General features: G+C 39.0%; 1 protein-coding gene across 3 annotated transcripts; it reads left to right on the forward strand.

Moving 5' to 3' along the window:
- LOC139708593 (receptor-type tyrosine-protein phosphatase alpha-like) lies at positions 1 to 27,747 on the forward strand. Of its 3 annotated transcripts, none has more exons than XM_071620533.1 (18): positions 1 to 84; positions 1,378 to 1,475; positions 3,909 to 4,009; positions 4,500 to 4,593; positions 5,031 to 5,107; positions 5,837 to 5,873; positions 6,551 to 6,648; positions 7,133 to 7,252; positions 8,208 to 8,368; positions 8,848 to 8,983; positions 9,969 to 10,121; positions 10,857 to 10,950; positions 11,991 to 12,067; positions 14,708 to 14,842; positions 15,989 to 16,120; positions 18,043 to 18,126; positions 23,995 to 24,282; positions 27,328 to 27,747. In XM_071620533.1, the coding sequence occupies exons 2-18, from the start codon at positions 1,412 to 1,414 to the stop codon at positions 27,415 to 27,417; spliced, it is 1,941 nt and encodes a 646-aa protein (XP_071476634.1). In that variant the 5' UTR covers positions 1 to 84; positions 1,378 to 1,411; the 3' UTR covers positions 27,418 to 27,747. The 3 variants fall into 3 exon arrangements, with proteins under 3 accessions (XP_071476634.1, XP_071476641.1, XP_071476650.1); XM_071620540.1 differs by having other exon boundaries at positions 1,378 to 1,463; XM_071620549.1 differs by lacking the exon at positions 18,043 to 18,126.
- The last annotated feature ends 157 nt before the right edge of the window (positions 27,748 to 27,904 follow it).

Below are 27,904 nucleotides of genomic sequence, written 5' to 3' on the forward strand. Positions count from 1 at the left end.
AAACGTCGGGGCTATTGTGGGCGGCATTTTCGCTGCAATCATCATCGTCGCCTTGGTCGCTGTTGCTTTTCTGTACCTAAGAAAGTAAGTTTTCGTCATCTGTCCCGGTTTTTTCCAATATTTCTTGATACTATATGCAGAGGAGTTCAAATGAAGATTGGCCAGATTAGTGGTGGTAACTGAAGTTGTTCCATCAGCACGGCATAGATGGTGTCTTCTGGTTGTGCTTAATAATGAATCAATTGACCCATGCTGTAGATTTTTACCACACAACCCTAATGATATTCCAGCAAGCCCACATCAATTGCCTACAGTTTTATTGTGGGTTTTTTTTTTCTGCCTTTAGTGATGGGTATAATGTATGAAGTCTCAAACTAATCATTGAAGTACACACATAATCTAGTTGATGCACCACAGGATGTTAGAAAGGTAGAACACACAACATGGTTTATGTTTGTAATCAGTAGTGTTCTAGATTGTGGAGTTTTGTTGTCTGTCATATAGTTGGACAACATGCATCAGCGGTTTTACAGATATGCACATATATCCTTAGATGGATAGATCGATGGATGGATGGATAGATAGATAAATATTTAATAGATACATTGTAGATAGGTAGATACATGAAAAGATTGATTGGTAGATTGATTGATAGATAGATAAATAGATAGATGGATAGATAGATACATAGTATATAGATAGATAGATAGATAGATAGATAGATAGATAGATAGATAGATAGATAGATAGATAGATAAGATGGATAGATAGATACCGGTTGCTAGATACACATGTAGTTAGATAGATACTGATACAAGATTGCTATGGAAGCAGTGGTATGAATTAAGTATTTTTATCTTTTGTGCAAACAAAACATTTTTATGATTCCTTTCTTTGGTCTTGGAAATAAAATGCTTCCTGATATAACATCTAAAAGTTGTTTCCAACCATCTGGCTTTCGTTGCAGTGAGTATCTATTCGTCTTATTTCCTGTGCACGAGCAATCAGAATTAGTTTGTCTTAATATCTGATGATGGCCGAAGGTCTTCAAATCACAGTCGTTCTTTTTTATGATAAAGCAGCCTTATGCTATGCATTGGTTTATGGACCTCGTTTTCTCGAAGTTTGTTCTCTTATATTTGGACAATTGTAGTGTCCTCTTCAAGAGGCTGCTGTGTACGAGAATGTTGTGGAAAAAAATGGTGATAATGATGGTCGTGAAGGTGATAATGCAAGTAATGATAATGATTATGATGATAATGATGATGACGATGATGATAATAATATAGTTATGGTGATAATGATAATAAGAATAAGAAAAAAATTATAGTGTAATGATAATGATAAAATTCATAATGATGTGTTCTTGGTTGCTAGGAGAGACTCAGAGACAGAGAGCCACGGCCAGTTGATGCCCAACGGGCGGGACCAGACCAACGGCTCCGTGCCCATGGTGAATCTAGGTATTGACGAGGGTAAGACTAGATATTGTGGGTTCCTGGCGGAACATAGACGTGTGTAGTAGTCTCGCCACCCGGTTCGCATCTCATCCACCCCCTGTAAATGTAACCCTCACCCACATTCGTCCATTGCAGTGTTGGCTTTGTGTGGCACTGGGGTTTTTTGTTTGGTGTTCATGTTGGGTTTTTTTCCCCCCTCGTAATGTACCGTCTAGCGCACTGGTGTAGCCCAGGGGGATGATAGTGGAGATTGGTGTAGTCATGGTTACAAGCTTTAAAGTCATCCTGAACATCATGTAGGAGTATAAAGTTGGGTAGTGGAGTACCCCTTTAATTTTGTGTCCCCTCATCACATACATACAGCAATGTGACAGATTTTTAAGACTTCTCCAGTAATTTGTTCTTTATGAGGGTAATATCTACATGTACAGTCAGCCGTGCTTACATCAACCTTGCATACGTCGAATAATCGCTTAAGTCGAAGGTTTTTTCAAGCCCTCTTCTCATATTCTATTTTTGACCCCTCACAAGTCAAATTTTCTCGAAATCAAAGCTATTTCTTCAGTTCAAATAGATTTGACTTAGGCAACGTTAAATGTATTTTGTAAAGTTCTTGCCACATTTACACTTTGATATGAGATCGTAGAAAGTATTAAAGGAAATGTTGAGTTAGATTTCACCTACAGTAAAGTAATGCACGCGTAAAATCGAACATATAATCACATATACACATATAATCATTTCATTTGTATACATCAATGGAGAATGACACTTGCACTACAGGGGAGGTTTTTTAGTTATTGTTTTTTTTCCCCTTGTTATTCAGGAATTGAGTCTCTTGCCATTTCACTTGGACATTGTCAAATATCATCAACACATTCAACTCTCCACACAATTCAGTGCAGCCACTACTCTGGTGACCAGATGACAGTTCTTTAGAAATTTGTAATCCATGATATCGTATTTTCGGTGAAGACACCAACAAGTTTGCAAAGAAAGTTTCAAATCATTAGTGTAGATGATCAGATTCTGTATTTGTTGCCCTCCCCCAGCTTTTCAAGACCCAAAAGATATGAAGATTTGAGAGAACTGAAGGTTTTGGACAAAAGATGCGAAAATATTCCAATCTCTCTCCCTCAAATTTGAATAACTTCTACCAGTTTAACAAGGCAGGGGTATGACAGGGGTGCACTTTCTGCACCCCTCTTCTTGCTATGGGGGGATGCTCCACCTCAACTTCCTGCGTTATCACACTCATCAGTAGCCATCTCTGTGACTTCTGTTCAAAGTGTCCACAATACAAGTAGCAAGACAATGTACTCGTTATCACTATGTGTGTGTCATATCACCAGGTCTTCCATTAACATTTGGGTTTGTCAGATATCAGATTATATTCACTTGCATGTTCATGTAGTAGAATTCAATCTCCAGTAGCAGTACTTGTATTTTTGTTCATTTAAGTTTATTGATTCTTTTATTGTGTAATGTTGTTGTTATTGTTTTGTTTCATGATTAATCCTTTCAAAAAACTTTTTCTTTCTGTTGATATCATGTCATGCTTTGTTGGGTTGATTGAAGTATGTTTTCCATTATCAAAAAGAATTGGTCAAAATTTCAGAGCAGGCTGTAACATATTACAGTATTTGGAAAGTTGGATATTAAGAGTTGATCTTGAAAAAGCAAACCATGATATCCTTCCCTTATTTAATTTTGCAAGTGTCCCTTGCTCTGTCACATGAATATATGCATTGACTCCCACATTATCAACTGATTAGTTTAATGTTTATTTTCATAGTGTTTATGTGTTTTCTTTCCTTATAATTGTTTTGATAAATTTGTTGATCTTTTTAGTAAAAAATGAACATAATGTAGCAAAAAAAGCTGCTGAAAACTGCTTATCCAATGAAGGCGAGCCAATGAAGTAAAATGGAGTCAAAAGGGGCCTGAGCTTTCGATCCTAGCAGAATCTTCGTCAGAGGCAAAAAAAAAAATGAACATGGTACAAATTCACACATCAAATGAATAAGACAAGCACATATCATTATGTAACAAACTGTGTCACAAATGTTTCTGTTGCATAGTGACTCAAATGTACAAGAGCAAGAAAGTAAATTTCAGGGGCAGTGTCCTTGGGGATGAAAGTAATGATACAAAAATGTAGGAAAAAATAGAATCGACAATGAGGAGACTACTAAAAATAGAGAAATATTCCAGAGCAAAAGTTGGCCCATACTGGTGGTTTTAAGCTTCATTCAGCAGAGACCATACACTGGGTAATGACACATTTTTTATTGCATTTTATTAGGACAATCCATAGAATGCACCAAGAAATTACCCTTACAAAGGTTAACACGGAGATATATGCATCTGCACTGCCTCTTTTTTTTAAGCATTTCTGCCAACGAGCTTTGCGCAATTCTGTTTCTACTCTGTCCTCCCGCTGTGCAGTTGATGAAATGATCGTCAAGCCCATCCCCCTGCAGAACTTGGAGAAGGAGATTCGCCGCAAGAGCCAGGAAGAAAGGAAAATATTTTGGGCCGAGTACAAGGTTGGTGCATTCTGATCTTCTGTTATGGGACTACAAAGTTTGATACAGTTGTAGTATCTGCAGTGATGCTGAAAACTTCCATCAGTTTGAGAAAGATATATCACAAGAAGAATTCAAGCATCATTAAACCTTTCTCTTAGACTAGCTAGCTTTCATCCAGTACTATGGACTTTCTCTTCTTCTGTCTCTTCTTCTTGGGTACTGTCCAATGCCCCTGTGTAGGGACCTACTGGACAGGGGCAGCGCAGATGTTGGTAGATCAATTCAACTTGATATCTTTTCCAGAAAATATTGGATAGTGTATTACAAATTGATGTGATTGTTATCATTTTAGTATATTCAACATTTTTTAAACAATATCCTCAACTATTCCTAGTAGGAATGAGAAGTTTCTGGACAGCTTAGGAGAGTTATTTGATGTACATGTACGTTGAGATTAATCCTGTTTCTGTCCCATTTATCTTTTTTTTCTCCTTTTTTCTTTTTAAAGGCATTACCTAACAAGACCCCTGCTATGGTAACCGTGCATGCTAGCAACCACCCAGCCAACAAAGAGAAGAACCGATACATCAACATCATAGCTTGTGAGTCAATGGACACCTCTGGGCTTTGATTTTGCAAAATTTGCGAAATGTTGACTGACATTTGCGAAATTAAAGTGACTTGTGACGAGACGATTCTAAAGCATGCCAAGATGTTGTGAAAGGAGATAAAAGAGGATTATCTTGTCCGTCACTCCTTTATTCTTCCAGCAGTTCAAGCCTTAATCTGGCATCTGCTATTGTCATGCATCTTTGCTGGCTTGCTCATAAAATTTCTCTAGAGATTGAAGAGGAAAAGGGGAGAGAGAGAGAGTGTGTGTGTGAGTGTGTTCAAGAGATATCTGACAAGAGTAGAAAACTTCTTGGAGCTATCGCAGTTTGTGATATGAATATATGTGTAAAGCAGCCATCCCCCCCAAACAGTCTGTCTATGATTCATTTGTTTTGGTTTCACATATAATGCAAACTATTCCTTGTAGATGATCACACGAGAGTGAAACTGAGGACGATTGACAGCATCGAAGGTTCAGACTACATCAACGCCTCCTACGTAAACGTGAGTACCATTATACCATCAAGATTCTACAGTGGACTCCCGTTATAGCGAAGTCCTCAGGACCGGCAGTTTTCTTTCGTTTTATCAAAATTTCGTTATAACCCAACAAATGAACAACAACAAAAATGGAGCAGATGATGTTGCGGCCTGAATTTTTACTTTGTTGTAACCGGAATTTCATCATAACTGTGTTCGTTATAAACTGGATTGCGCTGTATTTCATTGCAATATGTTTTACATCATCCTCTGGTCTTTGTGTGGATAAAAAATCCTTGAGTATGAGTTTGCTGTAAAAAAGTGACCCCAAGATTTCCAAGTTAAGATGATTGTACTTTTTGAATAAAAACCTTGATTCATTAGGAAAGTTTGCAGATAGGGTGAAATTTTCTGGAAAACAAAACAACAAGCTTTTGTCTACATTGCATGTTCTCGTGCAGATTTTGTTATTTGTAACTTTAAGTTCTGGTGCGTAATAAAATGCTCAAACAAAACCCTAAAAATAGTTATACCTTTATCAAATCTTACCTGCAACAAAAATGCCTTGCATAATTGGTGTCTATTTTATTTCAAATCTTGTTTTTAAGCCTTGAATTCTACTAGACAATGTCACAAGAGTTCTAGGGTCATAATGTCAGTCAGAATGATATTGCAACTTTTTACTCTTTATGCAAGTGTTCTCTTACACATTTTTATCCCACATTTTTTATGATTATCATTTTCTCTTTACAGGGTTATGAATCTCCAGATAAATTCATCGCTGCACAAGGTTTGTATTTGAAATGAACTTTTGCAAGAAAGAAAAGAAAAATAAGCAACTTTGCTTTCAGTGGACCAGTTTATCATGTCATGACAACTATTTTGTGATACGCAGACCATGATATCATTATAGTAGCTGCACAATATACAGATTGTAATTGTCCTTTATCATTATGATTATCATTATTGAGATATTAAAATCTTATACACACAAGCCAAGGTGTGCTTCAGGCTTATACCTGACTAAAACGAGAGCATAGATTGACATTTTGATTTGTCCATGCATAAAATTATAGTTCCTGAACAATCAAAGAGTAGACATCAGATAGCATGAGGATCACCATTGTATGGTAGAGAAATGGATGAAACCATAAATTGATTCTTCAGATTCCATTAAAGGGCAACTTGTCTGACCTGAAATATTCCAACGATCACCAAATAGAAATGACTCAGGGCTGTTGTTTTTATAAACATTTGTTTATGTTTATTAACATTTGGAAAATTGTATTTCGTTAACATCTCTTATGTTTTGATACCCTTCATGATACATAGGCACAGCCCTGTCATGCCACTGAATGGTGTATTTTAACTTGTGTGTGAGCGGCAGAAACATCTGGGTGCAATGATGTAAAATTTTTGACAATTTTCTTGATTTTGTTTGTTTTTGTTCTCTTTATTTCTTTTTAGGACCAAAGGAGAACACTGTGGATGACTTCTGGAGGATGATTTGGGAGCAGAACTGCTCCACCATTGTCATGCTGACCAAGTGTGTGGAGGATGGGAGGGTGAGTAGCAGAATCCTACCCGTTTTGTGTAATGGAACCTTCCTCTCTCTTGATGTAGACTAGTGGAGTTGTATGCACTTACGAGACTGAACCATGTCGGGGATGGGGGTGTGAAGAATGGAAGAGTGAGTGAGAGCATCCTACCCGTTTGTACAGTGGGGCTTCCTGCTGTCTTGATGTAAACTAGTGGAGTCTTGTGTACTTATCAGACTAAACCATGTCAGGAATAGGGGAGATACGCAGGCGTCTATATTCTACACCATCATCAGAATTACCGTATGACTTCATTAATAATATCCTATGAGAGAGGACCCTGGAACAGTAAATCACTGTGAGTGAAATTCATATGCGCATATCTATAATCTGTTGCTGTGTTATCGATCTCTTTGTTTTGGAGTATGTCTGGGAGAGAAAAAAAAAAGAAAAAACAAATATGCTCTGTGGAATTTCTATCTGACTCATCGATTCATTGTCGGTGATGCAGGACAAATGCTACCAGTACTGGCCAAGCAAGGGGACCATGAAGTGCGGCAAATTGCTCGTGACGATGGACAACGTCCAGCAAACGGCCGAGTACGTGATCAGGTCGCTCGTCCTGCAGGAGGTAAGCAGTGCCCTGACCTTTGACCCCTCGGGATGGTTGGCAACATTCACTAGTGTAGCACCATAGTGGTTCTGAAGCACAAATGTATAGATATTCACCTTATCTATAGACACACACCAGTGCCATGACCTTTGACCTGTCCAGATAGTTGGCAATGCTCCCTGGTGTAGCAGCAAAGGCATTCTGAAGTACAAATTCATGCTAGTCTTACAATTGTTTGCAGGTACACTGTACATGCACACACACACCAATTCTGATCTTATTCTGTGCATTGGTAAAAGGTGTCTTGGCCCGCGCTATGAAGATGCTACTGTATGTGCTCTGTTTATTTTTGAGACATTATAAGCTAAAGTTGTCAAAGACAAACACATTTTTCCCCCTTGTATTATTCCCTTGAAGGCTAGTCCTGAGTATACTTGGACAGCTATCTATGGAAGATGCATGTTATAGCAAAATCAGCCTGTCCTCAATGGATTACTGAATGTTTGTGTCATGTCTTTACACATGAAGAGCTCCTCTTTAATAGTTTAAAGCCTTTTATGTGCCACACAACATTCCTCCACAGAAATGAAAGTTGGGTAAAAACAGCCTTTGCACCAGTGTTGGTTGTAGGCAATTCGTTTCACACATATCATATAGTAATAATAAGTATGCAAGCAATTTACATCTCAGTACTTTTCCTCTATATTTTTTTCTTAAATTAGTTTCCCCCCAAACTGTACTATGGATTTGGAATGAAGTATTTAGGTTAGAGAATCCTCAGCCCTTGACAGTCTTCTAAAGCTTCCAATCAAACTGAATTACACTGTACATTGTAATTGATCTGCTAATTAAAAATACCATGGCCCTTTGTGATACAGGAACAGGTACTCGGCAAAGAGATCCGTAAAGTGGTTTCAATATTTACACTAGCAGTAATTGTTATTGTGTCCTTGTTGGATTTCTTTCACCTCAGGATGGGAAAGACAATCAACGTAGCATCACGCAGTTCCACTTCCTGGGTTGGCCCGACCACGGCCAGCCAGACTACCCCTCCCCGATGCTCTGTCTCATAAAGAGGGTCCGTCACCTCACATCCAAGATCAACAAGCGCGCAAACATTGTCGTACATTGCAGGTATGGATTGGTTGGTTAACCTCCCCTATGTTTATCGCCATCGCAAATTCTAATGCGTGGGACTATATGAATTGCATTTGCTGTCAAAAGGTGTAGCATACAAAGGGATGGGAAAGAAAAGTCTATTTTTTTTTACGACAGCTGATTAAAAAAGTTGCCCTTCAATGAATGTAAATGAGCACTGATGTTTTCAGTGTGTTTGGAGTAGTCATAAAGGACAATTTGTCAATCAGTTGCATTAAAACAAAAATTGATGCAACGATGCATTAACCTGTTCCATACTGAATTCTGAAATGCCCATAGACTTAATACGCAGGCCACGAGGTTCCCGTACGGAATGGGTTATTATGAAAAGTCAAAGTATCACTCCCCGCCTATCTACCTGAATCAAGTTAAGCCCAATCTGAATTCAAGTCAATCCACCAGCACAAAGAGAAAGAATTAACTCTCTTCAACACTCTCCTCCCTCCAATGTTCAGTGCCGGCGTCGGTCGCACGGGCACGTACATCGTCATCGACGCCATGATGGACATGATGAAGCGGGAGAAAAAGGTCGACATCTACAACTTCATCTACGAGATCAGGCAGCAGCGCAACACTCTCGTCCAATCATTTGTAAGTTTTCATGGGTGGCTCGTTCAGTTGCAGTGAGGGCTCCCCTCTGGTCTGGAGATAAAACTCTCTGCTTTCGGATAGGACAGCATCAGAAGGACAATGCCACATCATGTCTCAGTTGACTTTGATGAATGAACTAAATTCAGAGAAATGGCAAACAAAGAAAACAGAAGTTATGGCATTTTAAAGATTTTATCTCATTTTCACAAATCAATAATATGGGTTTTGTCAGAGATAGTAAGCTGTGAATATGATATTATCAACTATCAAATCTCCCATTTAGCTGAACCAGATACAAAATACTTCATTTAATTTCCTTCTCTGAAATTTTTAAGAGCATAAATTCTATCCCTTACATGAAATGATTTGTCCAGTTGCATTAACCCAATAACCAGCACTATCAAGTCAGAAGGGATTGTAGAAATAATTTTTCTTGTTGAGATACATGTTACACAAAACTTTTTTCCCTTTCTACTTTGCAGAATCTCCCTCATTTTGATGCATAAATGTTGGCCAACCTACATGTTGTTACAGCGTACCAGTAACTCAAAATAGATTTGTACCAATAACCAGTACTAGTGTTAAACTATCGTACAAGTTCTGAATTCTGTCTGCAAAATGCATGCTATATATATTTCTATTTTTCTTCTTTTTAATGCTTAACGTGTTTCTGATGCCAGAGATTAGGAGGTTTTTATAGAAAAATGTTTCTTTGTGGTTTCTAACTGTGATTTTCAATGTTAGAAGATGTCTTTCAGCAAGAATTGTCATTCTTTAACCCGTTGAGGACGAGTCCCGAGTATGCTCGGGCAGGTGTCTATGGGAAATGTGTCTTGTAGCAAAATCAGTCCATCAAAATGGGTTAAAGACCATCTAAAAAAACAAAAAAGGACTCTGTGTGAGGGACTAGTAGTGTGTAGAGTATTAATAAGCCTTTGCTATGTTCCTTTCCCTCCTCCCACCATCCTTCCATTCTCCAATCTAGATTCAGTACTTCTTCATCCATATGGCTCTGCTGGAGGAGTACATGTTTGGTCACACAGACATCAGTGTCCAAGCTGTCCCCGAGTACTACGCAAACCTCGGCAAGGCATCGCAGGTGGACGAGCATCTCTCCAACCTAGAGCTGGAATTCAGGGTGAGTGAAAGAAGAGGGCTCAGTGTTACATGACATCTACACCTGTGTGTATTTATGTATGTATGTATGTATGCATGTATGTTTCTATCTATCTTTCTGTCTATCTATCTTTCTGTCTATCTATCTATCTTTCTTTCTGTCTATCTATCTATATAATATCTATCTATCTATCTGTCTGTCTATCTATCTATCTATCTATCTATCTATCTATCTATCTATCTATCTATCTATCTATCTATCTATCTGCCTATCTATTTATCTGTCTATATCTGTCTATATATCTGTCTATTTGTCATCTGTCTATCTACCCAAGGTATTTATCCATCCATTTAGCTGTCTGTCTATCTCTTATTATCTTGCTCTCTGTCACTTTTATTACCACGTACATGTATTTTATCTTGTATGCATACATCACAATGCTCTGTAACCTATTCTAGTCAAAATCAAGTAACATTTATCAAATTAAATCCTCCCCCACCCTCCCCCCCCCCAAAAAAAAGAAAAATAGATAGATACATAAATGAATTCTGTAATATACAAACTGTGTAAATAAAATGAATCAAGCAACTCATCTTTAGTTTCATTCAGGCACTGCAGAAATTGAATTGAAATACCAAACACAGAAACTGGTAGGGGTAATATCTCATTGTTGAGATGATGTCATGTCTTTCCGACCTGGTTTCTGCCGCAGTCCAACATTTTTTTTCAGCAGTTTCTTGCTGCTTTGGTCCACAGAGAGCAGCCCGACTTCCTGTCAACAAGGTCGAGCAGAAATTTGCCAACGTTGAGGCGAACAAGGAAAAGAACCGCATCGGACATATTCTTCCATGTGAGTTGAACAGCACTCTTTCATCCCGCAGACTGTAGACCGAAGAATATTGTTGTACCGTCTAGTACCTCTGTATAATCAGTGCCCACCTATAAAAGGGGTTATTAGCTGTAGAAAATGGAGTGTCTCAGAATTTTTCTCTGCACAGTTGCACAGTAATTTTTGTTGTTGCTGTTTCGTTGAGATATGAGTATGAGTAACATGTGCTTCACTTTACTCCATGTATGAATATGAGTATGAGTAACATGTGCTTCACTTTACTCCATGTACACATATGTATGTTCAGGGTCTAATAGTGTATCTCTTTGCACTTACTTTGTTGTCAAGTTCTCAAGATAGCAGCTTCATCTCCAATATTGGCATCTGATTCATGTTACGCAAACACAGGTACTCTAGTCTGTTTTCAACATTGGTTTCAACATTTGAGACTTTTTAAAGAAAGCTGCCATCAAATGTGTGCTTGTTTTATGAATATGTTTTTTGTTTCCTGCCCTGCAACAATTGTCTCTGATACTCCAATTCTATATCCTATCACCTTAGCGTGCTGAGGACGGTTTAATTTTGCTACAACACGCATTTCCCATAAACACTTGCTCGAGTATACTCGGGACTCGTCTTCAATGGGTTAAAGGGGAAGGCTAGTAACTGATCAGTGGGAATCAGTGGAAATGCTGGGAGATGATTGTTCCAATCCTTATGGGATTCATTCAAGAGTTCATTGTATATCTATTGTTGTGTGAAAATGATTTGCTTCAGAATGGTCTCATATTCAAGTAATGTGCAGTTTAATGCTTCCAGGTGAGCGTCCCTGGTCAGTGACGGAGCATTAATCTGCACATTACTTGAATATGAGACCATTCTGAAGCAAATCATTTTCACACAACAATAGATATACAATGAACTCTTGAATGAATCCCATAAGGATTGGAACAATCATCTCCCAGCATTTCCACTGATTCCCACTGATCAGTTACTAGCCTTCCCCTTTAAGATCATGCATTCATTGATTATTTCTTTTATCCTCGTCTATATATTTGCAGATGACAAAAATGTAGTAAAACTGGAGAGACTGATCGGTGTGGAGTACTCAGATTACATCAATGCTTCCTTCATCACGGTAAGTGCGCCCTCACGTGGTTCGCTTGCATATGAAAAAGTTTCACCCTAAAACGCGCAGAAAGTATTACGCGTAGGCTAAGTGCGTTCGTGCGTGCTCAGATCAAAATGATACATTTTCCCCGATCCATCCATACGCTACACACACAGGCAGCGCCTAGAGTACGTCGCGTCTAGCTGCTAGCCCTACCAGACGCCAGGCGGCAGCGACTAGACTGGGCTATGACGGCTATATGTGCCTACAGCTAGTAGCATACACAGTATATATGGTAGCAACGCAGCAGACGCCGAGACGGCTACGTGATGACTGCTTGGAAAAACACGTTTTGTTGATAATTAGTAGGTACTCTAACACGGAACATTTTGATACTATAGTATCATTTCGTTAGTCATACGTCTATCTTACTCATACTGACGAAACAACTACACAAGCTATCTAACTTGATGAGCTCCCTCCAGTAGGCCTGTCGTTGAATTCCCTCTCGCGGAATCGGTGGATTGTCGCTCAGCACACAACTATGCAGCGAACTGTGAGCACTGGCGCGCTGCGGCGTTAACAGGGATAGGAAGATATGCACTTGGTGCAAAGTACGTAAAGACCCAGCACTGTAATATCTTAGCAAACCGCAATTTGTGATAAAACTATGTCTAGAAAGATCAAAAAAAGTGTACCGTTTCCCATTGACGAGTAGGAACCATCGTAACACGAATCTCAAGCTAAAATCTTCTAGTTTCAGAATCCGCCCGAAGAAAATTTATACCACACTCCAGTAAAATTTGACAAGCCTTCGATTGTACACCGAGCCCTCAAAATCGGGAAATTTAGCAAAATCTCCATAGGGAAGATGAAAACATGGATATTTAAATGCCAAAAAGTCTACCCTTTCCTCTCATCAAATAATTGCAAATCTGGCATCATTGTACTCAAAACATTTTAAAGTTTCAAAATCCGCCTGAAGGTTTTCGAAAAAAGTGACTTGCTTCTCATAATTACAGTCAATTCATCAAAAAGCGCTAATTTCGATGTCCACTTCCCGTGTTAAACGAGTTCGCACGGGGCGTGCGGAGCAGATGCGCGAAACTTTTCCATATAAGTACATGCAGAGGGTTCCATGCGACGGTTCCACACAATCAATTTCGACAACTTTAGCATACTTGGGTAGCTTCAAGAGTATTTACAAGCAGGGCTTCTGAGCTACTAGCTATAAGATCCTATAACTCTTTACCACCCCAAATGATAGACGAAAAGAAAACTGGTTTTTTGACATTGCCACATGAGAGATCAGAATGTTAAGGATGCTTGTTGTACGGTACAGGTCCTTTTACAGGCCAAATGAGAAAAAAAAAATGGTTATGTATTAGTATACAGTTGTATAAGGGACAAAAATTCTAGAGCTTGGACATATGAGTTCGCTTCATGTAATGACATCTTGCCATCAGCCTGTGCAGTAGAAACAAAATTACTGTGCAAATATCAGGTTTTAATACCCAAGAACATATGCAGGGCTCTCTTGTAGAGCAATGTCAATACTGAATTGGTTTCCCTTGATACATGGGACCTTATTGTCATTATTGTTGTCATAATCACAACTGTTAAATTTGTATTTATTCTTATTACTTCTATTGTTGCCATGAACTTCAGTCCTATATATATGCCTTAGTCATATTGAGCACACTGCGTGATGTGCAACTTGACAGCCCAACGGCTGTCAGTATGAATACTGGCACCCAGTCTCAATCTCGGGGGATGCAGTCACGTCTTGCACCAGTCCTGTCTAAAACTTATTTGCCCGTTAGGCGGTTTTGGTGTGGAGCTGATACGTGGCAGCTACTACTGCTGTGAATGTTTCTCACATTAGGGGCAGATAGAACAGCTTGTAGAGGTCTGCAAGTAGATATACTGTCATTATAAATGAGGTTACTCTCTGTCCATACTTTCTATTTTATGGTATCAAACAATACTTATCAATGTGTAAAGATTTACGATTTTAAAATTCGTTGTATGAAGACTTCTGAATAAATGTTAGGAGTACCGATAAACAGTAAAACAAAGATAGTGCAGTTGGCTATCCTCACCAGCAGCTGCGACAGATGTACACATGTTACATTCTTCTCCACAGGGCTGCCCTTCACCGAGAGAGCACAGGCAAGGGAAAATAATGGGTGGGCAGACCTTTTTGTCTTCGTTGTCTTGGTTCCATCCTTTTACAACTCTCTGCTGGGGATTCGTAACACATCGTGCTTCTGTGGGGTCTAGGGCAGTTACCCCCTGGGCAATTACCCTGGACCCTTCCCCTGACCCTGGCCCCTAATCCTAATCCTGAACCTAATCCTAACCCTAACCCAAACCCTAAACCTAACCCTAACCCTAATCTTTACTCTAACCTTACCACTAACCAGTATTTAGCCGCGGCTTAATTGCCCTCGGGGGTAATTGCCCAGATATAGCTTCTGTGCAGTGTCCATGGGCTTCGATACAAATGTGCCGATTGCTTGCTAGTGCACCGCTGCTTCACGACCCATGTGGAATGGCGCCCCACGTCAGTCTTGCAATGAAATTTAAGGACCAGTGTTGACATGAAGCTATTGTCCTTATACATGTATAAACATCTGTTTGTATTTTCATACGCTGCCTCTGCAGGGGTACCAGAGGAAGGAAATGTACATAGCAACGCAGGGCCCGCTGACCAACACAATAGGGGACTTCTGGCGCATGGTGTGGGCCAGCGAAACGTCCACCATCGTCATGCTCACGGAGATCAGCCAAAGGGGGCAGGTGGGTGCGGCAGACAAGTGTGGCTGATTTGATTTAACTTAAAATTAGATCTGACATGATATGATTTATGATATGATATGATATGGTATGGTATGATGTGATGTGATGTGATGTGATGTGACGTGACGTGACATGTTATGTTATGGTAAGGTATGGTGTGATACGGTATAGTATCATGATACAGTAAAATGAAAGTATGGTTGACACAATATTACATGTATGTGATGGTATGGTATGGAATGGTATAGTATGGTATAGTATGATACGGTAAAATGAAAGCATGGTTGACACAATATTATGTAATGGTATGGTATGGAATCGTATAGTATGGTAAAGTAATGGCATGATATTGTACAACTGTATGTGATTGTATGGTGTGGTATGGTATATGTGGTTTGGTATGGTATACATACAGAGATACAAGTCAGGGGGCTGGTGGGGGGTGCCTTACAATTATCTGATATGATTTGATGCGAATCTAGATGTGAAATTTTTTGGTATGATATGAAATGATGTATTACGTATTGTATATAATTATAATAATAATAATAATAATAATAATAATAATAATAATAATAATAATAACAATAACAATAATAATCATCATAATTATAATCATAATCATCATAATTATAATCATAATCATAATCACCATAATCATAATCATCTTAATCATAATAATAATAATAATAAATAATAATAATAATAATGATAATAATAATGGAGTCTTGTAATGCGCCATGTCTGTCACACAGTGGCACTCCTGGCGCAGAAAGGTATTATATGGTATGATATGGTACATGGTATGGTAAGATATGATGCAGCAAAGTAACCATATGGTGTGGTACGATTTCACTGTGATATTATGTGTTGTATGACATGCTGCGGGAAAGTAATCATACACTTTGAATGGTGTGGTACGATCACATTTGCTGTAATGTAGTACAGCCTATAGTATAGTAAATTATGGTATGATATGGTTGTATTGTTATCACATGTGATGGTATGGTGTGATACAGCATAGTATATGTAGTTAATTGTGGTATCATTTTAAATGGTATGCTATGTTATGTTTTTATATATCTATTTTTAGTACTTTATTGTAATATTTACTCTTCCTTGTTCATTTGGCCTGGATTTTTGCAGGAGATGTGTGCCCAGTACTGGCCAGTGGAAGATGGGGAGGAGGTGCAGCATGGTGACATCGCCGTCAAGCTGGAGGGGGAGGAGGAGGAGGATGTATTCACCATCAGGAATATCTCCATCTCGCAGTCACAGGTGAGCCCTTGGCCCCAACCCCCAACCCCCATCCCCCATCCCCAATCCCCAATCCCCAATCCCCCATTCCCCATCCCCAATCTCCCATCCCCACCCCCCCATCCCCCAACCCCCATCCCCCATCCCCCATCCCCCATCCCCCATCCCCCATCGCCCATCCCCCATCCCCCATCTCCCATCTCCCATCCCCCATCTCCCATCTCCCATCGCCCATCCACCATCGCCCATCCCCCATCCTCAACCCCCATCCCCCATCCCCCATCCCCCATCCCCCATCCCCCATCCCCCATCCCCCATCCCCCATCCCCCATCCCCCATCCCCCATCCCCATCCCCCATCCCCCAACCCCCAACCCCCATCCCTTCCCCCTCCTCCTCCTCCACCAACTCCTCTATTTTCCCCTCTACTCTGCTATGCCGTCCCTCCCCTCCCCAACTTTCCCCATGACATATATATTTTTTACCAAACTCCCGCACTCCTGTTTGTATTTTTAGCAGTTATTTATCAAACTCACTGACCATGTCCCTCACTTGATGTACACATAGTAGTATATGTCCTGCATGAGGATATCCACCCAGAACAGGTGACCATTCAATACTTCCGATGTTATCATATTCTGTCATGCGTTAAAAGAAAATAGTGTAATCCAACAGAATGACTTCTCAAAGCAACAACAACAATGACAAAATGAATGTATTTTGTAGGTATGGTTTGTTTATTTTGTTGTTGTTTTTTTTTTGGGGGGGGGGAGGGGAGGGAGGAAAAATGATCAGAATTTATAAACCAACATCTAGCTAATGGTATGAGTCTTTATCTGTTGATATGCAATGTTGCTCTTGATAGTAGAATAAGGTACACAATTGCACTGCAGTATTTTTCCCTGATTTCAACATTAAAGGCATACGTTTTAAAATGTTGTTGAATAAACTGTTTTCCATGACTAGAAAAAGCATTTAATGCTGTAACATTGCATGCAAATAGATCATGTATGCTTTTTCTAGCAGGTGATTCATTTGTTTTTGTTAGATGTACACATGTACATGCATGAGCAAAGTGGTATGTGTTGTTATGAAATAGTGATGAAATGCCTGGATATTTTTTTTCCTTTAGATTATCCTTTTGATATGTGCTAACACATCTAGTAATGGCCGTGTTCTCTTGTTCCAATATCATTTTGCTGATTTTGGTATAGAGAAATAATATATCACTATTTATGCATGCATTGTCTACCCTTGCAAGCGTGAGAGCACATGGAAATTTTGTAGAACTGTAAATTTGTACTTCCTTTAATACTTCTGAATCTTTAAACCTTGTGCATAGTTTGTGTTCATGTTAGCTAATTTTTTACAGGTGCTTTGTATGTGTATTTAACTTTGCAACTTAGATCTTCCACATAATATGGTAGATTACAGAAGAGACTGGCTTGCTTTTAGCTGCAAATGTATGGTTATGTCATTATGATTATTATTTTTTTAGTTACAATCAACACAATTAATGTAAATGGATTGGTTGTGCTGCATACATTTTGATTCTTGGAGCCCTTTTTTGCATGCACAGTGTACTGTTAGCCTCCCTGAAGTTGTCTTGTTTTGCTTGAAGGTTGAAGTTGTCTTGTTTCTAAGAACAAGCTTTGTTGTAATGGTATGCACAAAGTTTTAATATGTTGGCAAACTTAGTATGGATAGTTGCTTGAGAATCTAGTAGGTCAGAGGTTAATGCTGGCACGACATTTTGGTTCTACTTTTTTTGTCTGTTTGAGAAACTTATTCTCGAGAATAATAAGCATAACACGTACATTGTACCGTTATTTCATATCATAGCTGTAGCAGTAGAGTTACACACCCTGCTCAGTTGCGAGTAGTAGCTAGTTCATTTTTGACGCTGCCTTTTCTTCCACCGGTTTGACTATTAACCAACCCTAGGTTTCGCAGTTAATCTACGACAACGTAGATAATGAGGAGAGTGAAGAGACTGAGGCGCTGTACGGGAACGTACCGAAAACCACTGTAAGCCAGAGAAAAACGTCGTGAGCGAGCACGGCAGTGTGTCGCCGACTAACACGAGTGATTTCTACTGCTCGGTCACGTTCATCATCTGTCGCATATTCTTGTTCATGTTCTGCTTGTGCTTGGCGAGAAAATTCTTCTGTATGAAACCATGCAAAACACAGCTCCTTCCACGTCGGTCATCTATAACTGCATCATGCGAAAGTATTTTCTGCCACCAAATGCACATTATCGTATCAGAATCATAAATTGTTACGAGCTAAAGTTGGCCACTAATTGATATTCCCTGTGGTGAATGGGAGGGTGCCAGTGAATTATTCTACCCAAAGTAGCAATTTTTGTACTTCTTCTAATCTCTCCTAATGGCCATTATTGAATCCCTGATTTGGCAATGGTACTTTCAATCTCCTTACTTGCTGACGGGTTTCTGTGAAAAGTCTTTCATTTCTCCAAATATCCACACAGTCCTTTTCTCTCTCAGGTTTCATGCTGTAACATAAGCTAATGATGTGTTCTACACATGGACCCTCATTTTTATATAGACAGTAGAATCCTTCAGCTTTGCAAAGAAGGTTTACTTTCCTTAACCCATACAGCCCCAGACCAAAGTACATACAGGGTGTTACAGTGGTGAGCGAGTTATTTGTGTGTCATTACCTATCTATGCATCGAGCAAGCATATGAATTAATGTTATGAATTTTTAATGAACTTTTAGGGATAACTATGAGATTTGGAAAGAAATCATGTCGGGGGAGGGGGAATATTAAACAAGAAAGTTCTGGTGCTGTGAACGGCTGGAGAGTCCTAGACATCTATATAATGATTTATTTTTGTTTCAAAAGAACCTGGACAGAGCAACTGCATTTTCTTTCTTGCAAAGTATAAAGTCTTAGATTAAAAATTCATTGTTTTCCCAACACTCAAAATTCATCATTTTCACAAATAAATAACTCTTCAACTGCAACCATAATGCACAATGATTTACACCACTTGGCACAAAATACTTTTTTTTTAAGTAGAGCAATACTTTTCCAAAAAAGAATTTAGAGACTTGTTGAAATTGTAATGTTTGTCATCAAGCTTTGCACAAAAAAGCATTGCTCACAATGAAATATTGTCTGAGTAGAAATTACGTGTACCTTGTAATAATTGGGCAATTTGCTCAACTTTCAGTAAACAGAACATACAAGATGAAGCAGAGATTTTGGTCATCATGAATGAGTGAATCAGTTGCCTTTTTAAAAAAACTGTGATGTCAAAATCTGACAGCTGTCTTCAGTTGATGCTGAATGGACAGGCTTTACAGTGAAAATGATTCTATGTATGTCCTTCATGCAGAGCAGTGATACACCCCCCCCCCCCCTTCCCTGGTTCTTCAATTCAGGGTTTTGAGTTCCTTTCCTCAAGTGCAATCTGTTGCCATGGTTTCATTAGGCTCATTTCACACACACCTTTTTTGAATCACAATGCAAAAATCAGTTTTACTTGCCATTGTTCAACCTTGGGCCAACAAAACCCACTGAGCTGCAAGCACAGCACTTTATATCAGTGCAGGAGAACATAAGTGGATAGATTTTACACTTAATGAATTGATATTCCTTAACTATCATATTATAAATCTCTGAACTGCAAAGAGCATGACCCCAAGCTCCCACACTTAAAGCCTAGTGCAGCAAGTTGAATCATGGGGTTTAAAAACAAATATATATTTTTTTTCATGTTTTGTGTTCTTCATGATCATTGGGCAAGAAAAATCAAGATAAACTGATTTTTTTTTTTTTTTTTTTGGGGGGGGGGGGGCATTGCTGTGTGGATCAGGATAATTTATAGTGATTTATCAGGTTTTGCATAGCATTGCTATTTCAAAGAAAACAGTGAATAACAAGGCATTACATGACTAGTGCTGTGGATTACGTGGCTAAAATTGCAGTGCTTCAATTTAAAGCCCTCCTCTCATCTGTTTCTATTTCTCTTTCTCCCTCTGTCTGAAACTCTATTTTACAAAGCATATATTTGTGTGTGTATCCATCTGTTGATCAATGAATTCATTCATCCATCCATCTATCTTTCCTTCCATCTGCCTAGCTATCAATCTCAGTCTATCTTTCTATCTATCTATCTATCTATCTATCTATCTATCTATCTATCTATCTATCTATCTATCTATATATCTCTCTATCTATTTATCTATTTATCTATCCATCTATCTATCTATTTTTCTATCTATTTATCTATCCATGTATCTATCTATTTTTCTATCTATCTAGCTATCTATCTATCTATCTATTATCTATCTATCTATCTATCTATCTATCTATCTATCTATTTATCTATCTCTCTATCAGTCTATCTATCTATCAATCTCTGGGTATCTATCTTCTATCTATCTATCTATCTATCTATCTATCTATCTATCTATCTATCTATCTATCTATCTATCTATCTATCTATTTTGGTAGCTAGCTAGCTACTAGGTACAGCTTAGATCTCTGTCTATTGGTATCTGCTTACCCATCCACTAATCTGCACATCTACATTAATCAATTCCACTCTGGAAAAATGTATGGTGCTGGAATTTTGATAACCCTAAATCTACCAGCAAATCACCCACAGAATTTGAGAAATAAACTCCTACAATAGCTGTGAACAGATGTAGTCAGTGTGCAAAATCTACAACACCACAGTTGTGTGCTAAACAGCCATCAATGAAAGGACCATGGACTCACAAACGCATTCATATGCGATTGGTCTTTAATATAGATCGCAGAAGCGTGCTGACTGTTACAGATCCAGTAGTGGCCGAATGTCTTTTGATTGAACGGTCTAGGATTTTAATATTCTATGAGAGACAGATGCTCCTCCTGTGTGCTTTCCCACTCCCACTCCATTTTTCTAACAGGTGCACATGACGAGTTCGACACCCACAAGTCATACAGCCCATGAGTCGTGCAGCCCATGAGTTCTACACAATTAAAAAGCAAATAAGGCCCATGAGTCCGACACAAGGCAAACAAGGCCCAGGAATTCAACACTAAGCAAACAAGGCCCACAAGACCGACATATCATTAAAACCCTGTGATGTAATGTCCAAATCATGCCACTGGATGTGGGTCATTTTTACACAGTGTCAAATTCTTGGGCCTTTTTTGCTTAGGCTTGAATTCGTGAGCCTGGTGTGCCTAATGTAGAACTCGCAGGCCTTGTTTGCCTAATGTCGGACTCATGAGCCTTATTAGCTTAGTGTCGTGGGCAGTATGACTCATGGACCTTTTTTGAAAGTTGAACTTGTGGGCCGTACGACTCGTTGGTGTCGGTCTTGTAAGATGACCCCTTTCTAACTGGCAACATCAGCCTGTGCACTTTTTAGCAAGTGAAAATTTCCATGCTGCAGACGAGAACTATGTACATGTACAAATCATTCTCTGATTATGCTACACTTTAGTTTACATCATCAGTTGAAAAATCTGAATGGCCTTGATGGTGAATGAAGACTTTGTGGCTTCCTGCTTCTCACCTGTCAATGTAAAGTGTTGGCAAGTAGTGTAGACGTTAATGTCAGTGTATACTGCCTCTCTTCCTTTGTCATATAAAAAATGTACTAGGGCAGATATGTAACAAAAATTGGTCGAGATGCTCACATCCGGCGGAAAGTATGAAATTTGCCATATACGGGTATTTTGGGGTGCTGATTTAAAAAATTGCCGGATCCAAGGGATCTGACCACGGGGTCGGCCGCCATTTTGAATTCCAATATGGCCGCCATCACAAAACAAATTTGAAGATATCTTCAGTTCTGAATGACCTGTGGTACCAAAACTTGATACACAAGAGCGTTTTGACATATTGAATTTGATGACAGATTAATTTGAAATGTCTGACAAACATCGAATAGCCGCCATTTTGAATTCCAATATGGCCGCCTCGATGAAATGTTCAAAATCATTATCTCGAGTTCTAAGTGGTGAGTGGCGCTGAAATTAGGTGCAAATAAGTATATCAACATACTGAGTTTAAGAATTGACTAATGTGATGTGTCTGACAAATGCAATGCCCGCTATTTTGAATTCCAGTATGGTTGCGAAGACAAACATCACGACTAACATTCACCGGCATGCCAAAAAGTGCCGCAAAAATGAAGCATAATGCACCTTTCACTGACATCACAATGTAAAAACAGCAGCGCGCACTCAATCAGAAAGCGTAATTTACAAAGCCAAGATAGAGATTTTCAGCATTCCAACATGGTAACTATGTAGGAAAATTCAAATTAGCTGCCGTGCAGCTTGTCATACATGTCAAATAAGTCTGTTATTGAAGTTACCGTATCACCATGCTTTTGCGTATCAAATTCCAATGGCTCATGTCATTCAGAACTGAAGATAGGGCTCTTTGACGGCGGCCATATTGGAATTCAAAATGGCGGCCGACCCCGAGGCCAGATCTCTTGGATCCGGCAATTTTTGAAATCAGCACCCCAAAATACCCCTATGTGCAAAATTTCATACTTTCCGCCGGATATGAGCATTCTTTTCACATATCTGCCCCACTAAAGACATCATGCAAGAAAAGAAAATGATTCCTCTTTCCTTCTTCTCTTGCCTTGTGGGGCAGTTTGTGATTGCTCTGATGCTGGTGTAGCATTGACATCATTGCGTACCATCCCCATGCATAGTAAAGTGTGGCTGGATTTCTTCTCTTTTTTTGTGCTGCATCTTTATGGCAGACTTCCATTTATATCAACCTGCAATCTATACCCTCTTTTTCAATCTCAAATGCTTTGCAGTGATTCTGAGTGGTGAGGTGTGCTGCCCTTGACAAAACCAGTGGGGCTGATGTTCGTGTGACCTTCCATTACTGATATTCCATTTTCTTATCTCTCTTTCTCTTTATCTATCTATCCATCTATCTATTTATCTATTTATCTATCTATCTATCCATCTATCTATCTATCTATCTATCTACCTATATATCTATCTATCTATCTATTTATCTATCTATCTATCTATCTATCTATTTATCTATCTATCTATCCATCTATCTATCTATCTATCTATCTATCTATCTATCTATCTATCTATCTATCTATTTATCTATCTATCTATCTATCTATTTATATCTATCTATCTATCTCTCTATCTTATCTATCTCTCTATCTTATCTATCTATCTATCTATTTATCTATCTATCTATCTATCTATCTATCTACCTTTCTATCTATCTATCTATTCATCTATCTATCTATCTGTCTATCTATCTATTCATCTATCTACATGTATCTATCTAAATATGTCTCTCTGCCTCCTTTGCATCAAACTCCAGTGCATGTTATTGCAACTGGCTATTGGGGAATATTGATATACCTGTACATGTATGTACACCTGTATGAGCTATCACATGAGTTGCATACAAGAAGAATATTAACAGGGCTGTTCAAGTGCATTCAAGTGCATTCAAGTGAACAATAAACCATCCAGGATGACGATATTATGAAGGAGATTTAAATTCAGTGTTCGTTATTCTCGTATAATGACCTAGTTGAAGAACAAATATGTTTATATCTGTGTAAAACTTGACACCACATGTAACCGCTTTTTAACACTATTTACTATGAACTATTAGCTGAAAAAAAAAAACTGCACAAAATGAAATATGTCTTATACCTTTGTATTGTCATCCATTTTTTCCAGTCTTTCAGCTAATAATTGAATATCATTTTCCTGAAAAATATCATAGATGTGCTACATTTTAAAGACAAAGAAAAATATTATGAATTTTGTCTCATTAAAATTGTCATTCATTTTTTCCCCCTCACTCTTTGACTGCCTACATGGGCATTGTGCTCTCCCTCCCCGACGCTGTCCCTACAGACGAAGGATGTGCGGTACATCCGGCAGTTCCACTATCGGGACTGGCCCGAGGTCGGGGTGCCGGAGTCGGGCCTGGACCTGATCAAGCTGGTGAACAAGGCGCACCTGCACCAGAGCGAGCACGGGCCCCACCCCATCGTGGTGCACTGCAGCGCAGGGGCGGGGCGGACGGGCGTGTTCCTCGCCCTCAGCATCTTGATGGAGCGCATGGAGAAGGAGACCATGGTAGATGTCTTCCAGACCGTCAGGAGCCTCAGGCAACAGCGCCCTCACATGGTCCAGGACCTGGTGAGTGTAAATTACTGTACATGCCATATATTCACCGAGTCTAATTTTTCGCAAATCGGGACCTCCAAGCAATTTTAATAGCGAGTGGTTAAATTCGTGATTGTGGAGTACAGCGTTGAACGGCGAAATGAATGCATGCGCGTCACATTCATATCGGGGTCAGAGTTAATATTTTCGCATGTTTTTAAATTCGGGAATAGAACCTGACTTGCGAATTTCACGAAAATAAAAATTCGTGAAATATTTGGCCTATGCAGTAATGGTTTTTGCTCTCCCCACTCTGCACTTATCCTCACGGAAGGAACATTCTCTCTCCATTTAAACAAAGAAAAAGTTTGCCATTTCAATCTACAGAAGCTCTGGCAGGGCTCATCATTTAGACAAACATTATCTTTTGGTGGCCCGATTGGAAAACTACAATTGTATTAAAGATTCAAAATGGATTCGTACAATGTATGTGTTGTTGTTGGTTTTTTTTTTTTTTTGCCAATACACTTCTTTATTTGAGCCACCAAATTTTCACATATAAAGATTTTAGTGGCCTAAGACAGGCCACCTGAGGAAAAATATTAAGTGACAAGCCTTTTCCATAGGTATTGTACATTTAACATAGCCTGAAACAAACAGTACAGTTTGTGTCAACTGGCGAGGTGAGGGAAGTTAATTTCGTCCATGATACAAAGGGATGTGATTTTGCATATACATACATGTGACATCATTCTTATGCATCTACCGGTGTCTGAAGTATTTATTGTGTACTGCTTTCCTGAACCTTGGAACGAGTAGGCTCCCCTACTCTCCCAAAAGCGAAGACGCTGTCCTGAAGTACTGTATCCATACGCCATGTTCTAAGAGACAGAGTATAATATTTCGCGAATTGAAATCTTTGTGATTTTCCCTTTGTGCATTATGATACACAGCACATTCGTCACAGGAGACAATATGCAAGTTGTTGGTTTTGCAAATATCATTCAACTAAAAAAAAAATGTGCATAAATAAACACTGCAAAATATACTATGTAGAGTAGCATTTCACTGTCACTGAAGAAAAATCACTTATGTTTATGTTCATATATATTCATACAGATAGATGTATATACGATACATACATGTACAATTTCAGATAGGATGGATATTAAAATAGATGGCTGTCTACAACTTCAGCTAGCTGGATAGATAGATAGATACTGTAGATAGATAGATAGATAGATAGATAGATAGATAGATAGATAGATAGATAGATAGATAGATAGATAGCATAGAGATGTATACTAATAATATACTAGAGCGCGGACTGCGTGTGGCGCGTACGCAGTGCTCGTGTGCCGAGATGAAGAGGCCGCGCGCCATCTTTGTCCGGGCAAAAACAAGCATCGCGTCCGGGCAGCGCAGTAGTGGTGGACACGTGAACACGTATACAACAAGCGCTCAAACACGTATTGCCTTTCAGCAAAAAGATGAGGGGGTCGGAGATGAGAGAAGGAAACAACTCAAAAATTTAAGTTGCTAGCAATCTCTTATTATGAGTGGTAAAGAAAATGAAAATAAAAAAAAATTTACTTTATTCTCAACGAGGTAATACTTTCAAGCCGACCAACACGACCATGGTCCATGCAATACAAAGGGTTCTCTTGGTCTCTAGACTGCCGGATGCCCCTTGTGATACAGTATACTGCGTCAATTTTTGTATTTTTTTTTTTGCAGTTATATATTTTTTTTTTCTGTATGAGGGGACTGCATTCTATAGTCCTATCTGTGTATACGAGTGTTTCATTGTATTTCTTTTATTTTTTCTGGTGGTGGTGGAAATGAAATAAATCATTTTTATAAGTACGTGTAGGCATATTGGTTACATGACATATTGATGTTCAAGCTCGAAATGCTAATGTTGAAGCTTACATAAACCCTAACCCAAATCATAACACCCACGGTGACCCTAATCCTAATCCTCACCCTGCCTTTCTTACAAGAACCAAAAGCCCAATCAGACCCATGATGGTAATTCTATTTTCAGAAAGATATCAATGCCGGAGCATATGTCCTGTCACCAGGCATATATTACGTATTCTGAGCTTTTCTCACACTATCTTAGTGAAATTAACTGCTGGTATAGCAAAGGGTGGAGGAATGATTTTTTTTTTTTTTTTTGAGGGGGGGGGGGGGGGCTCAAGGGCCAAATAGGGCACTTAGAAATGAGCACTTTTTTAACTTAAAAAGGGGAGTTTTTGTTTTTGTTTTTGTTTTTGTTTTTTGAAATGGGGCAAATGCCCCCTCCCCCGTTCCGCCGACCTTGTATATAGTTATGTACTGTATTAGCTATCTATATTATAGTAGCAATAGATCGAGAATAGCTGAGGGAGGGCGGAGTGCCCCTGACGAATTTTGCAAGACCTTTTCTTTTCTTTTTCCTTCTTTTTTTTTGCCTTGAATCAATCTGTTTAACACACACTATAAATGTAATTTTAGTTACTTGTGAAAGGAAACTCCGCTCCCCTTCTTTTCTCCTGTTTCTACATCCAAAAGCAGCACATGAACCAGGCATTTTGCTACATAGATCTATGCTACTTTAAGTAGAATTTGCGAATTTAAGAACATTTTTCGATTTCCAAACTCCGATGGAGACCTTGGCATAGATGCTAGCCTACTGCCGTTGCATCCCGTCGTCGATCTCCCTGCATGCTCCGCTAGCGCTACACGTTATCGGTACGGTCGCTAGTCGAAATTTGCCCGGACCAAAATGGCGAACGCCTCCTTCTATCGGTCACAGGGATTTTACGGAGTCCGCCCTCTAGTGTTCTTAGTATACATCTCTATGATAGATAGATAGATAGATAGATAGAGAGAGATAGAGAGAGAGAGATACAAAGTGTAGATAGGGAATGGTCATCAGGTAGAGTACTGCACTTCTGTATTTCATGCAATTTAAACTGATAGAGTAAAGTGATATTAACAAAACAAAATGCTTCACTTGTATTTATACTTGTACTGTCATTAATGTCATTTCTTTTATTTCCCCCTTTTTCCTCTTTGATTCCCCCCATGCAGGCACAGTACAAATTCTGCTACTCTGCACTCACTGAGTACATCCAGGATCAGAGCACCGAATACCAAAACTTTGTACCCCGTGAGGTGTGACGTGTACCCCAAGAGGTGTGACGTGTACCCCTAGATCCTTCCCGGTCATCACCCCTGTAATCTTGGAACAAGATGCCTCGCGGTGTACCAGTTTGATGCGACAATCTTGTGCCCTTTGAATGGAGACTCCACAGAGGCTCATGGATATGAGTTCTGTTCTCTTATCCAAACCGTTACAAATTAGCACTTTTATATCAAGATATATTGTTTTTGTGTGTGTACAGAATGAGGATTTATACTTTTATCTTCTTTGCAGCTATCATCATCACAATATACATGTACATTGTACACTGGGTGATTTTGTAAGATTGATAGTCTTCTTGTATCGTGCAAGCCTAATGCTGACACGCTTGATTGTTTGAAATGGTGCAACAGGGAACGGTAAATACCTGGCATGATTAATCAAATTTTGACCAAATGAATGAAACTACATTTTGTCAGACAGGTATTTATTCAAGTTTTTTTTTTTTTGTGTAATACTCAAGTC

Source organism: Diadema antillarum, unplaced genomic scaffold, assembly GCF_040938485.1.
Source record: "Diadema antillarum isolate AM-2024a unplaced genomic scaffold, OU_Dant_1.0 scf00000036, whole genome shotgun sequence".
NCBI lineage: Eukaryota > Metazoa > Echinodermata > Echinoidea > Diadematoida > Diadematidae > Diadema > Diadema antillarum.